This window comes from Larimichthys crocea, chromosome IX (genome assembly GCF_000972845.2).
Source record: "Larimichthys crocea isolate SSNF chromosome IX, L_crocea_2.0, whole genome shotgun sequence".
Lineage (NCBI taxonomy): Eukaryota > Metazoa > Chordata > Actinopteri > Sciaenidae > Larimichthys > Larimichthys crocea.
In genome coordinates, this window is record NC_040019.1 from 947180 (window position 1) to 961099 (window position 13920).

At 42.7% G+C, this 13920-nt stretch overlaps 1 protein-coding gene across 4 annotated transcripts in view; it reads left to right on the plus strand.

Annotated features, from left to right (window-relative positions):
- pde8b (phosphodiesterase 8B) overlaps window positions 1-13920 on the plus strand; it is a 42029-nt gene that overhangs the window by 23444 nt on the left and 4665 nt on the right. For all 4 annotated transcript variants that reach the window (XM_027282095.1, XM_019265078.2, XM_027282096.1 and 1 more), the window contains exons 6-21: window positions 256-344; window positions 445-523; window positions 1033-1173; window positions 1265-1353; window positions 1445-1499; window positions 5012-5063; window positions 6448-6525; window positions 7103-7179; window positions 8460-8624; window positions 9315-9360; window positions 10550-10679; window positions 10978-11176; window positions 11268-11485; window positions 11588-11726; window positions 12325-12492; window positions 12606-12735. In XM_027282095.1, the coding sequence (XP_027137896.1) occupies window positions 256-344; window positions 445-523; window positions 1033-1173; window positions 1265-1353; window positions 1445-1499; window positions 5012-5063; window positions 6448-6525; window positions 7103-7179; window positions 8460-8624; window positions 9315-9360; window positions 10550-10679; window positions 10978-11176; window positions 11268-11485; window positions 11588-11726; window positions 12325-12492; window positions 12606-12735 (1855 nt within the window). The remainder of the gene's footprint in view (window positions 1-255; window positions 345-444; window positions 524-1032; window positions 1174-1264; window positions 1354-1444; window positions 1500-5011; window positions 5064-6447; window positions 6526-7102; window positions 7180-8459; window positions 8625-9314; window positions 9361-10549; window positions 10680-10977; window positions 11177-11267; window positions 11486-11587; window positions 11727-12324; window positions 12493-12605; window positions 12736-13920) is intronic.

Consider the following 13920-nt stretch of genomic DNA (forward strand, 5'->3'; position numbering starts at 1 on the left):
TCCTTGTTTCTGATAGATGCTTTTTTTTTTTTTACTGGCCCTTCTAAGAGAATTGAGACTAAAATAGCAGCAACGCTGCCAGTTTTTGAAAGAGGCACTTATTGTCCGCCGTGTTCGATGGTGTGAAAATGACGTAGGAGGCAGCAAAACAAGTCGCTACTGAGTAAATCCTGACTCATTCAATTTTCCACTCATCTCTCTCTCTCTCTCTCTGTGTCTCCTTCAAAACGCCACTTAACCTTGTTTGGCCTCCAGAGGTTTGTGGAGAACAGCAGCGTGTCAGCCTGCTACAATGAGCTCATCCAGATCGAACACGGAGAGGTGCGCTGCCAGTTCAAACTCAGGTACGGCGGAGGGCAAATGCCTCGTGACCACGATCATACATGCGTGCACAGACACCAGTTTACTAATCCTCAGAGTCGGCGTGGCTTTGTTCATCCACAGGGCCTGTAACTCCGTCTTCACTGCTTTGGAGCATTGTCAAGAGGCCGTGGAGATCACCAGCGAGGACCACATAATACAGGTAGGAATAATGGACGCACATGCATGCATACATACCTTTAAAGCCAGCTTCATCTGTCAACGTCCTCTTCACTCTTTTCTCCTCTGCCATTATGTCCCTAAAAGCTGCTGAACCCAAATCGCCCGTGGTACAAACACTAACACTCTGAGCTCACAGTACGGGCAGCACCGGCTAACAGACTGATCTAACAGCAGCTACAGCTGTCAGCAGTTTACTTCACTGTCCATCATAAACTCTGTAAATCACAGAGAGTTGAGGCGGAGCAGCCGGAGGACATCAGAGGGAAAACCAGAAAACATTTCCTCCATAAAATATGATCCAGTTTCACCAGAATCAGTGAAATAGTTGGTGGCGTCCCGTACTTCTCGTGGTTGATCGTACTCAGAGCCCAAAGCTACAAAGTATGAGAAACTAAAATCCTATGAGATGACCAAAGACTGACACAAATGTAGTTTTAAAGTAATATTTTTAAAAATAAATTAACTCTGTAACGTCTTCTTGGTTTTCAGTACGTGAACCCGGCGTTCGAGCGGATGATGGGCTACCACAAGGGGGAGCTGATCGGGAAGGAACTGACCGAACTCCCCAAGAGTGAAAAGAACCGAGCCGACCTGCTGGAAACCATCAACACCTGCATCAAGAAAGGAAAGGTCAGTGTCAAAGTCATCCATCCATCTACTCGCACCGTGAGACGAGACGATACCGTGTCAATGCCTCACCGCTCTGTTGCTCTCCCTGAAGGAGTGGCAGGGCATTTACTACGCCAGGAAGAAGTCAGGCGACAGTATACAACAGCAAGTGAAGATAACACCCGTCATCGGCCAAGGAGGGTAAGCTAAGACGAATCAACCCGAAGCGATTGCTGTACGTCTCCAAGAAATGAGAAATGACTCACAGGCTCTCTGATCTCGCTTCCAACAGGAAGATCCGACATTTCGTAGCCATCAAGAGACCTCACGTTGACAACAACAATCAGGTGAGTGGAGTCCTGATCGAATAATCAAATGCGTTTTGTTGGGTGATGATGAAACGCTGCCTCCTGGGAGCAGAAGGGGCTCTCAGATGAGCTTTGACTCTCAAAAGCTGCAATAAAAATCTTGATCGTTGACTAATTCAGGTGTTCTTCAAACCTCCACCACGCTTACTTTGCCTGAATTGTTCAAATCTTAAACCAAAACGCTGATTTTCAGGCTCAGAATGTTAATTCCTGAGCTTACAGGCCCACTAACAGCTGCTCTGAGAAGAATGCAGCTACACTATTTAATTTACAAAAAGCTTTAAACTCATAAGTCCACTTGTCAATATCAGTCCATCAGTACACAGCTTGGCCCAATCAAGCCGGGTGGAGAGATGATCCAAACTGGACTCGGGCACAGATTGCAAACTCGGCTGGAAGTTTTTAGTTTTTACGTAAATACTTGAAATGAACTGCAGGCTAAAGTGTCGGATTGAAACACTTGTAGCCTCGCAGGCTTCCAGCTCTGTTTAGCAGCGTGCACACATTACTCTGAAGCAGGTGTGTGTCGCTGCTCTCAGCTGGGTTCCAGGCCAATAACGTCATACTATGCTAAGCTACGGCTAAGCACCAGGATCCCCCGCTAAGGCCTGGGAGGGCCAGCAGCCAGGCGCCAGGGCTATTTATACCCCGAGGCAAAGCTTGCACAGAGACTAGCTTTAGCTCATTGCTCTCTTTCATCATGTGTGCATAAGGTGAGTCAGCCGTTGGCATGTGCCCGCCAAAGCCAAACGGCATTCATTCCTGCTCCTCGTTGGGAATCAGGAATCCTTCGACACGGCTGCGCCTGATCCCGTTTCTCCAGAACCGTGGAAGCCCGCCACGCGTTATGGAACGGAACTGACGCAAAGCAGGAACAAAAGTTTAGTATGTGATGATATTTAAAGCTAAATGATGTCGTTCATCTTCACTGAGACCCCATTATCCATCCGACAAACCCAAGGCCACTGAGGTCCTTTCAGGATAGGCACTAATACGATACTGTATGCTTTGCTCCGAACATTTTCCTCTGAGCACTTTAAACCACACACATTATTCCACATCTTTTCCCACCCAGACGTTTGGCCGCGGACCACGGTTTCCATTTCATTGTGTTGTTTAGTTAGCAGTATTTGTCTAAGCACTCCAGACTTCCAGCAGGTTTAGGGTCAGTTTTGTTTGTCTTTCCCGTCTCAATTAAGGGCCATCATAATCTCAACTATTTCCCAGCTCTCGTGGAGTTAATTCAAAAAGTTGTTGTTTTTTTTAGATTGTGTGTTTGTGCGTCGCAGCCCAAGAAGCCCATTAGGACGTAGCCAGCTAAATCTGGCAACCTTGTATGTCATTAGAAGTGTTTATGCTGTCTTAATCCTATTTACTCAGTACGGGACGCGCTGGAGACCCGAGAGCAGGCGACTTAGAAATTTCGAGATGGGGGGAGCTGTAAAAAGAGAAAATGGGAAACTGTGTGAGAGTGAAAGATGAAATGTAATTAACAAACATTTGAAGGACTTGTTTCCCCCGATCAAAACGACATTTCTCCTGTTTGTTTTCACATAAAAATGAATAAACAGACATACGGCATATTCTTCATCATTACATAAACGTGCACGATGCACGGTCAGCAGGATGCAAAGGTGCAGCGAGTCGCTGGGTGAGGAAAATCTCCTGTAACTGGATTAGAGGCTCTGCAGTAACCTCGCTGTGACTAACAGGATGTACTGTACAGACTGTCACCTCCAGGAAAACGCATGATAAACACGGGAGAAAGGGCCGTCACAGCTGGAGTAATAAGAATGATAATGAACTGCTGCGTGATGTACAATAAACTTCATCACTTTTTATAGAAGAAACAGCTTTAAACAGACAGATTACATGCAAGGAGCGCTTCATGAAAACATTAGAAGATCATGGGAAATAGTAAACTCGTAGTAAAATAAGGTGGAAATATATAAGATGTTAAATAAACTCACTGATAAAAGGCCTAATAATAATAAAGTTAAAAATAGAATACACAGAATGCATACAGTTGAAAAACAGAGTGCAAAAAAAAAGAGTTTCAGATATGATAAATGTAGCTCAGAACCAACATATTAAAATATATATATTTTTAAAAGCCTTTTTATATCAAGTAAAATGTCTTTTTTAATAAAGTGTAAAAAAAAAAAAATCAAAAAAATGTATCTTTATATCAGAAATGATCTTGTTATTTCAGTCGACACCTGTTATTTTGTGATCTCTGTTCACATGAACATCTATCTGTGCTCTCTGTAATTTAAAAAATAAAAAATAAATTCATGATTATTCATTAAAATGATTTAGTTCCATTCCTCAGTCACCCATCAACCCTGTTCCACAAACCGATGAACCGATCCTGATGCGACATGAACAATATAGATTGATTGTGCCTATATCATAAAATAATGACCGATATATGTTAATATAAAAATATGTTTTAGTGAAACTTCAGCATGTCCTTAATGTTACAGGGTTTTCAGAGAAGTCAAACATTTGGGTCAAAATCTTGAAAATGTCCAAATCGTTCTGGAGTATTGTGTAATTCTTTTTGAAATTAGATGATAGTAAAAAAAAAATATGTCAGAATTTAAGACGTAAATCTCACAAATTGGTATTTGGCGTCCACTTCTAACGTTCTGTTTTGAGCTCGGCTCCTCACGCGGACAGAAACAAGCAGTGATGACACTAAACACAGACTGAAGCTCAGCCCAACTCATCAAGAAGATCTCAAGTTGAATTTTAGTGAAACAAAGGTCGGCACGATGCATCGGCAAACTCTTATTTGTTTATTTTCCCAACATAAATCAGATTTATTGTGGATCCACGCCAGCCAGAACCACTGGACGACATACATTAGCTCTTCAGGTAGTGTCCAAAAACATCAACAAGGAGCATTCATAATTAACGTTAACGTGAATTCCTGCAGGATTAAAGCACAGACGCACGTTCATGATGCATCTGTATGATAATCTTTGTGTTTTTCCAAAGTGCAGATGTGTCATGTCAGTGCAAAAGCTCGTTCAGACGACCGCGGTGTGATTTCATGTCAACACAAGATTTAATAGCTGGTATTTATCAGGATCGCGTTAGATCTCTAAAAAAAAAAAGATCAGCTTAACATCTCGCTGACGTCGTCCTGAGACGAAGGCAGGGCAGAGCTGTCACCACTCTTTGATTCAGACACTTCCTCTGTTTTCATGAGCAGCTTTAGTCACAGAGAATCTTCTAATGCCTAACGACACTCACACAGGTTATGAAAAGACAACGAGGTGTCAAAGAATCAAACATGTCTGTAGAAGAGAGAATAAAGAACATCACATCGCTGGCTGACAGTAAGAAGTAATCCTGCCTGTGTGTTGCTTTCAATGAGGCTGATTATTCTCCTGACAGCGAAGGCGAAGGCGGACCAGCAGCGACTCTTGGTCGTGGTCCAGACCTGGACTTTAATCAGCTTGTGCTCTGTGTCTGTCTGTCAGGTCCACAAGTTCAACAAGGAGGAGAGATGCAGCGGGGAACATTCTCAGTCAGGTAACTCATCACGCCAGGTTTCTTTTAACTGGACAGGTGTATATTTTTAATATTCTAGCATGATTTAGCAGTTTGTGACTCTGAATCACTGATCTATGGAGCCGTGAACAGATTATTAGAAAAGTCAAACATATACCTGCATAGATTAGTTAATCATTTATGTGTGTATGAAGCTTTAAACTTCATGTTTTTCATCATCCCAATGGTTGATCTCCTTAATCAATTTGTACAACATGAACACAAATGAAATATTTGATTATAAGTTATAATTCTACGATGAAGTGTTGGAGAATTACAAGATTAAATCAAACTGCCGGCGTTGTTGCACATGATCGCTGCTGTGAAGATGAACTCTCTCTTTTAGTGCATAAACACAGCGTGGTAATAATAAGTGTAACGATTTTGAAAAGATAGTGTCTCAGTTTGATGGATCAGAAGAGATTTAAGAACTTTATTCTGGACATTTAAACTCTGTTATTGAAAGGTGAAATTAAAAAAGTTCATGTTATGTCTGGCCCTTATAATTCTCTGTAATATCTCTCTATGTTAATGTTCTTTTATGTTCTTTGTATGCAACAGTTGGTTCTGATATAGAGCAACAACAGCACAGAGACTTTTAACTACTAACTTTTACTAACTTTGCACGACATACAGTAGATGAACATGTTTCTACACGTAGTTAAAAGTCACACACACACACACACACACACACACACACACACACACACACACACACACACACACACACACACACACACACACACGAGGCGACCTGCTGCATACTGAACACGATTATCTGAAGATAAACCTGACCAGTAATCAAACCAATAACTAACATCAGACAAACTTATCCTAACAGTTACCTGTTGACAACATTAAAACAACAAAAACACATATTTGAATTAAACTTCAGCTCCCTGGAACTGTTGTATAAAAACAATATCACACTCCAGGTTGTGACGTTATACTGAATATCGGCACGTCCGGGATTATGTGCAGTTATTCACTACAAAAGCGTGAAACTGCTTTAATATATTCACACACAAATAACTTCTGTGTTATTTCCAGCATTTCCTGTGGTTAAAAATCTTTTTGATCAAGCAGCAGACAGAATTGTTTTTTAAATCTAGATTAATAAAGAAGTCTCTGAGGATTGTGGAAATATCTTTTGAACAATAAGAAGTGCAGTTAATTAATTAGTTAATTGACCTTTTGGGCTGTTCAAAGATGTGTGATTATTTATTTTCCTAAAAAAAACTGCTGATTGCAAACTCATTATTTAATGATCATACATAAGAAACTGATCACAGCATATCGTTATAAATCAGTCAGCGTAAACACGCCGTACATTTAACCTCCATCACCTCCCTCTGCCTCTCCACAGAGTGCCATTCTCTACGTCACCGCGACAGGAGGAAAGATTCGATCGACGCCAGGTCGCTCAGCTCTCGCGGCAGTGACGGTGAGACCTTTCAAAATGCATCATCTTCAATCCGAGCGTGTTTGAAATGAATGAAGCTGCAGTCTGAGCCGCAGAGGGCCGAGAGAGGACGAGATAACCGCAGTGAGAATAAAGTAAAGGCAGGAACACAAAGGGAGGACGGGGGGATGATGAGAGTGAGTCAGACTGTGTTATGATGGCTACTTGAGCTAAAGAGATCCTAAAGAGAGACGTGGTGGGCTGATGACATTATGTTCCTCCCTCCTCGACTCACTTTGACACAGCTGCTGCTATTTCCAGGAATCTCAGCGTGCAGAGTGCTGCCTCTCCTCCGCTTTGTTCTGCAATCAAACCACTTTCCCCCGCGCTCCTCTCGTCCTCCATCGGCCTTTTTTTATTTAAACATTTGTTCTGCGTTTACATTTTGTCCATTTCCTGCTGCTTTTTTTTTTTTTTGTACGCTTGTTTTCTGCCCTGCATTCATGAACCTTTTAATGAGGGCTGACAATTCCTGCGATTTTCTTAATTAAGACCATAACAGCCTGTCAGAGAACGAGCTACGATAACACATGAAATCATTGTTCTCTCTGAACTGCAGCTCCCAGTTTACAGAATCGAAGATATTCCTCCGTCGCCAGGATTCACTCCATGACTATCGAGGCTCCCATCACAAAGGTACGCTGTGTTCAAGTCCCCCTCGGGGAAAAAAAAGCAATGCAAAATGTATTTCATCCTTTTTAGTTTTTCTTTTTCAGCCGACCACACAGACGTTGTTTGAGAAGAGAAGAGAAACATTATTAATCTTTGTCAAACTAAATTTAGATCAGTTTCCTGTTTGATGGATTCTCTCTGCGTGCTTTGAAACGCTGCAGACTCATATTCAAACACACAGGTGTTTTCCTTAAACTTCAATTTTCCAAAAGTCGCCCCAGGTTCCTCTATACGTGGCACACTTCAAACCAATGGTCCGGTTCAGTTAAGCACAAGTTTAACAAGAGATCACAACTCCAAATACTCTCCACCAAACAGCTGAGGAGTCCGTGAGGAACACTCAATCCTTCCAGTGCGAGCGACGCCCGGAGCGTTTTAAAACTCTCGGTGCAGGAATCGCTCGTTCTTCCACCAGCGATCATCGGGCTGCACATGCTGGACTGTTTTCTGTCCTGTCAGCAGTTTGTTTCATGCTCGTAGGTTCATGGCAGCACCGAAACTCCAACAAGAGATCTGTCTGTTTTAAATTAATTCTGGATTTCAGCGTTTTGTTCCACAGCACACAGCCGGTCACTGGGTGTTTATGCCAGCTAATAGACTCCTAGAATTTAATATTTAAACAAACTTTCTAACCAGAGTTACCAGACTGAATGTCAAAAATCCATTCACGGCGTAAAACATAATCTAATATATCATAATATATATTGACCTAACCATCATCCATAACTGATTATTTTACTTATAATACTTTAGAATGAATGAAACTTTGACTTGTAATTGTCTTATTAGTACTTTAAAGATCTAAATACTTCTTCTGCCGCTGGTTAAAGAGTTAATCTATATTTCAAAACTAAAACTAAAAAACTGACTCATGAATTTAACTTTATTGAACAGATGTGTTGTTGTCTCGCCTCGTCTTCGGGTATTCACACCTGATGTTGACGTCAGGAGACGTTTTTTCAAACCTCACATTAAAATGTTTCGAGGTGTGATCTCTGTCCGGAGATCCACAATAAACCCGGGTCAGGCTGTGATATACAGTAACACAGTATGTCACATTGTCTCTGTGCGGGTCCTGTGACGCTCGTGTGTCTGAGAAGCAGCTTTATTTAGACGTTTAGCCCATAGACAAGATTTCTCGGGCGTCACATGCACATCTCCGTGTCTTTGCAGAGGCCTCTTTGTGTGTGTTTGTATGCAGGGTCTGTTTTCAGTCATAGGGACTTTTCTTTTTTTTTCCTCAGGTAATAAACATCATCAACGCGGCACAGGAGAGCAGCCCGGTAACGGTAGCCGAGGCTCTAGATCGCGTGTTGGAGATCCTGAGGACCACCGAGCTCTACTCCCCCCAGCTCGCCTCCAAAGAAGATGACCCCCACACCAACGACCTGGTCGGGGGCCTCATGAGTGTAAGACGCAGCAGCGGATGTACACTTATTGAATTAATTCACACACACTTCAAGCTCTTTATAAGGAGAAAGAAGAAATGGTCTTTTTTTTATTTTTTAATCACATTGTAAAAATGTTCTTACCTCATGCGTATGAAATTGAACATGCATTCTTGTTTAACCAAGAAATTTCTGGCTCCCAAAATCAAATCAATGCCAATCCGAGTGCCAACACAGTCTTTGTTTATTTTTGATTTTTTTTGATTTGTTGAATAAGACCAAATATGAGGTGAGTCACTGCACGCAGATGTTTGTCTTTCTGAAAAACACAGACGAAGTTTTCAGATCCACCAGACGACCAAACTTCCAGCAAGGAGGACTTTTTTTTTTAGACCGGGGTTAAGTAGCCAAACTCGTGTTAAATACGCCGTCCCTTCTCTGAAGGACACTTTTAATATTCGTGTGCTGTTTTTAAAGATTTACTTCTACAGAAGAAACAAACGAGAGCGTAGAGACAAACACGCTGTTGTAGTTTTTTGTCCTTTCATGGGGTTTGTTGACAATAAATAAAAAGAAATATTCCCATTACTTATGATTTGTGTTCTGCAGAGAACAATCTTAAGAGCAGATGGAGCTAAGATCTGCTATTATTAGCTTTAAATGAACCTAAGGCGACAAATAATCAAACCAGTCCTTGTTTTTTCTCTGCAGGACGGGCTGCGGAGACTTTCTGGGAATGAATATGTCTTCTGCAAAAGTAAGCATTGAATTATTTCATCGAACGTATCAATAAAACACAATATGCTCAGTTATTACTTAGTGTACAACTGATAAATCAGTAAACAGCATGGTGCTGCTAGTAGTGTAATAACTACATATTTATTTATAATTGTAGAGACCAAAACTGTTTTTTGTACCAGGCTGTAAACATGTTTATTTCTGCTGTGAAGTTTTTAACATGGGGACTTATGGAGACTGACTCTCTAGTGGCTGTCCAAGGAACTGCAGTTCTTGGCACCTCTGCGTCGGCTTCACTTTGCAACTCCCACTTTCCAGATTCATGGCATCAATCTTCTCATCTAACTCTGGAATTAAAAAACAATCCCTGCAGTTTTTAACGTCGTTCGTTTCTGGACGTGATCTCGAGTTGAGAGCACGTTTGTCCCGTCAGCCACAGAAATTAAAGTTTCGTGTTGTTACCGTCAAACAGAGCAGAGGAATGAGAAAAGACACAGCGGGGAATATCACTGCCGTGTTTTCATCAGTGAATATCCACGACTGGGTCATCTAGTCCGTTTTGTAATCGCTTCACATCATGCATGATCCGGCGTGATGGTTGGAGTATCAGGATGTGAGATTAACAGGAATCATATGCAGCAGTAAAAACATTACATCACATCATTAGGGCCAATTAGGAAAATATGATCTGTGTTTTTAAGCAGGGCAGCACAGGTTCACACTTCAAATGATGATTAAGACGAACAGCGCTGAGTTCATGTTAATGGCCTTCATCATCATCCTGCAGATTATGAAACTGCTTCGACTGAACCTCATGAATAAATATGAAGTTTAAAGGTAGTTATCATCATGATGGAAGCATTACAATGTTCCGAGTGTGAATTTTTCCATCTGATTTTATTATGTAACTTCCATCATAATGATTCACGTTACACAAGCACTTAACCGGCAGAAGATCTAAATCACATTTTAAAGAAGACAGTATTGTTATCTCGGAGCTGCAGCTCCATCTGCTCTTCAACACTTTAAACAATCTCATTACACTCCCATCTTTTCCGCCGCAAGCTCAAAGCAGCAGATTTATGGTGTTTGCACATGTGTATAGATATTATAGAGCCATCATATTATTTATCTGTGAGATCCCACACAGAGCAACCCCTCTGTCCTTTTATTTTACATTGAACGGTGTGTGTGTGTGTGTGTGTTAGATATGAGCCAGAGCCAGCTGGCTATCCCGGTCACCCTGAATGACGTCCCTCCGTCCATCGCCGAGATGCTGAATGACGAGGAGTGCTGGGAGTTCAACATCCTGGAGCTGGAGGCGGCGACGCACAAGAGGTACGGAGATGGTGGAGACTGAGGAGAGTGAGCGAGGGCGAGGAGAGAACGCCAAATCCTCAAGTTCAGAAAAGGAAATCTGACGCTGGTTGCGTTGGCAGTCGTTTCATGTTGCTCCAGGAGCTGCTTGGATTTATTGTTGCATTACACTTCTTACTACCCTCAGTATGTTTTTTACTCTCGTACTCTCGTCTCTGTGCTGTAAATATGAAGCTTCAGCCATCAGTAGAAGTAGAAATAGTAGAGTAGAAGTCAGACGTGTTGATGTTTAAACGCTCTTTCGTGCGATCCCCTGCAGACCGCTGACTTACCTCGGGCTGAAGATCTTCACGAGTTTCGGCGTGTGCGAGTTCCTGAACTGTTCGGAGGCCACGCTGCGCTCCTGGCTGCAGCTCATCGAGGCCAGCTACCACGCCTCCAACTCCTACCACAACTCCACGCACGCCGCGGACGTGCTGCACGCCACTGCCTACTTCCTACGCAAGGAAAGAGTCAAGGTTAGAAGAAGACAGATCGATACATCTGTTCAAACTGACTGTGTGTGCACAAGTACTGACATCGCTCCGTGTGTGCTGCTGTTTCATTCAGAGCAGTCTGGACCAGCTGGATGAGGTGGCGGCGTTGATAGCGGCCACAGTGCATGACGTGGACCACCCGGGCAGGACCAACTCCTTCCTGTGCAACGCCGGCAGCGAACTGGCGATCCTCTACAACGACACGGCCGTGCTGGAGAGCCACCACGCCGCCCTCGCCTTCCAGCTCACCGTCCGAGACAGCAAGAGCAACATCTTCAAGAACACCGACAGGTCTGTGGCAGCCGGTGTTGTTTATACAGCGGAGTAACCGAATAGTGTGTGACATAACAACCCGGGTCCAGATCTTAACTCTATCCCCTTCACCGCTGACAGGAATCAGTTCCGGACGCTGCGACAGGCAATTATCGACATGGTGTTGGCCACGGAGATGACCAGACACTTTGAGCACGTCAGCAAGTTCGTCAACAGCATCAACAAGCCGATGGCTGCCATAGAAGAGACCAGCACGAGTGTAAGTGTGACATCCAACGCTTCCTTCCTGCAAACCTAATAATCTCTTCAAGGCTTCCTGGAAAGAAGTCAAAGAAAACATCAGTCAAAGGAGTTGAAAGACTTGATCTTGGCTACATTTCTTTAAAAGATAAGAACCAACTGATCAAATACTACAGCTTCTGATGGAGTTCTTTTGTTTATTGGTGGACTGATTAAATCCGATTTGTAGGAAAAACGGTGGCAGAACTTGAACACTGAGTTCTTGATTCCTCCAGTCTGTTATTTCAGTGTATCAGCCCGCTGCTGCAAATAACAAGACTGTTGCTATGGATGTGGTTTTGGTCGTAGACTCTGGAGGACCTCACTGGATGCAATAAATCAACATTTTGTGTTTTTTGTTCTTTAGTTAGTAGCCGTGTAATAAGCCGGATAATGAACGGCGTCTGGTTCTTTTCAAAAAAATAAAGCCAGAGAGGCTGATGGGTGTTGAACTGTAAGTTTGCCTGTAGACAAAGCAAGACGTTCACACACATTTAAAACATGAACACTGAACAGCCTGTGTGTGTGTGTTCGTATCGCGTGTGCAGATGTTTATCTCTTCCGTGTCTTTCCTCCAGAGCGTGAACAGCGACTGCGACGGTCAGGCCAACATCAGGAACTCTCCGGAGAACCGCCTGCTGATAAAGAGGATGTTGATCAAGTGTGCAGATGTGGCGAATCCCTGCAGGCCGCTGGAGCTCTGCATCGAGTGGGCCGGACGGATCTCGGAGGAGTACTTTGCACAGGTGTGGGGACGAACGCTGATACGGTTTAATGCAACGATGTCTGTTTTTCTCGTTTATCTCGTGTGTGCGTTTACCTTTGCTGCTGTCGCTTCATCCTGAACTTTGTCGTGCAGACGGACGAGGAGAAGAGACAAGGGCTGCCGGTGGTGATGCCAGTGTTTGACAGGAACACCTGCAGCGTGCCCAAATCTCAGATCTCCTTCATAGACTACTTCATCACCGACATGTTTGACGCCTGGGATGGTGAGAACATCTTCATCTTCTCTGTGTGCAGTCATTTCCTTTTCCACTTCAATTCCAGGTAGCAGTGTGTTCCTAAAATAACCCCTGTACATATTTACTATAGAGTCTGACTAGTTAAAGGTCACAAGTCATAGTTTGAGTCAGAGAGGCTACTTTACAAGCTCAAATGTTTACTTTCAAAGAACTTAAAGTGCTGTGGAGCTTCCTCACCTGATGTCTGCTCTCAAGTCCACTTACGTTAAACAGTGTTTAATATCTAAATTCTTTTTAAACACTTTTTCTGTCCTTCTCTTTGATAACTGTCTCGAGCTTTCAAGCCTCGTCCCTATAAACCGAGGCAGCTGAGACAATCTTAACACAAAACATTGGTTTGACAAATGATTCTAGTGTTTTTAAAAATTCTGTTTTTAGGAGCGATCAACCACATTTTCCTCAACAAACTGTGTTCACGTTGTTGACAAAGATGCAAATGTGGTTTGAAAACTAGTAAATGAAGTTGTTTCCTGACCTCCTCCAACTCCTAAACTACATTTTAATCCCAAACAAACTTAGGTTGTAGTTAGGTTGAGGCCGAGGTTGATGGGAATGTCGTTAGTTTTGCTGGAATCACCAGTTTTTAGAATTCGTCCTGGCAATTTCACGACAAACCACAACAATATTTGCCGAGACATTTCACTCTACACCAGAAATGTTAACCTGAAGGTGGCACTAGAGGAGAAAGTCTGTTTTTTTTATCCTCTGGGGAACACGAATGTTTAAATGCCAGAATAGATAACTGCAGGAAAAGTCACAAAAAGAAAATGTATCCCCTGCAGAACAATAAATATCTGCACCAAATTTAATAATGCTATACAAAAAACTCACTAAAAACCTAAAAACACAACGCTGATCAGTGGGATTCATCCTCTGGGGATCATGAATGTCTGTACAAAGAATCATGGCAATCCATTCAATACTTTTCAAGATATCTCCTTAAAATCCCATAATGTTCAACCTCATTCTGGCACCAGAAGAAAGCACGAGCATCAGTAGGAGTTGTCCTCTGGGGATCATGAATGTCTGTACAGAGAGGGACCAAAAGTTATGTTGGACTTCCATTGTTGTTAATCAACGATTGATGCATTAAAATAGATCTCAGTGACCCGAGAGCGTCCAGAACGAGCCTGTTTCACATCTCTTACCGCT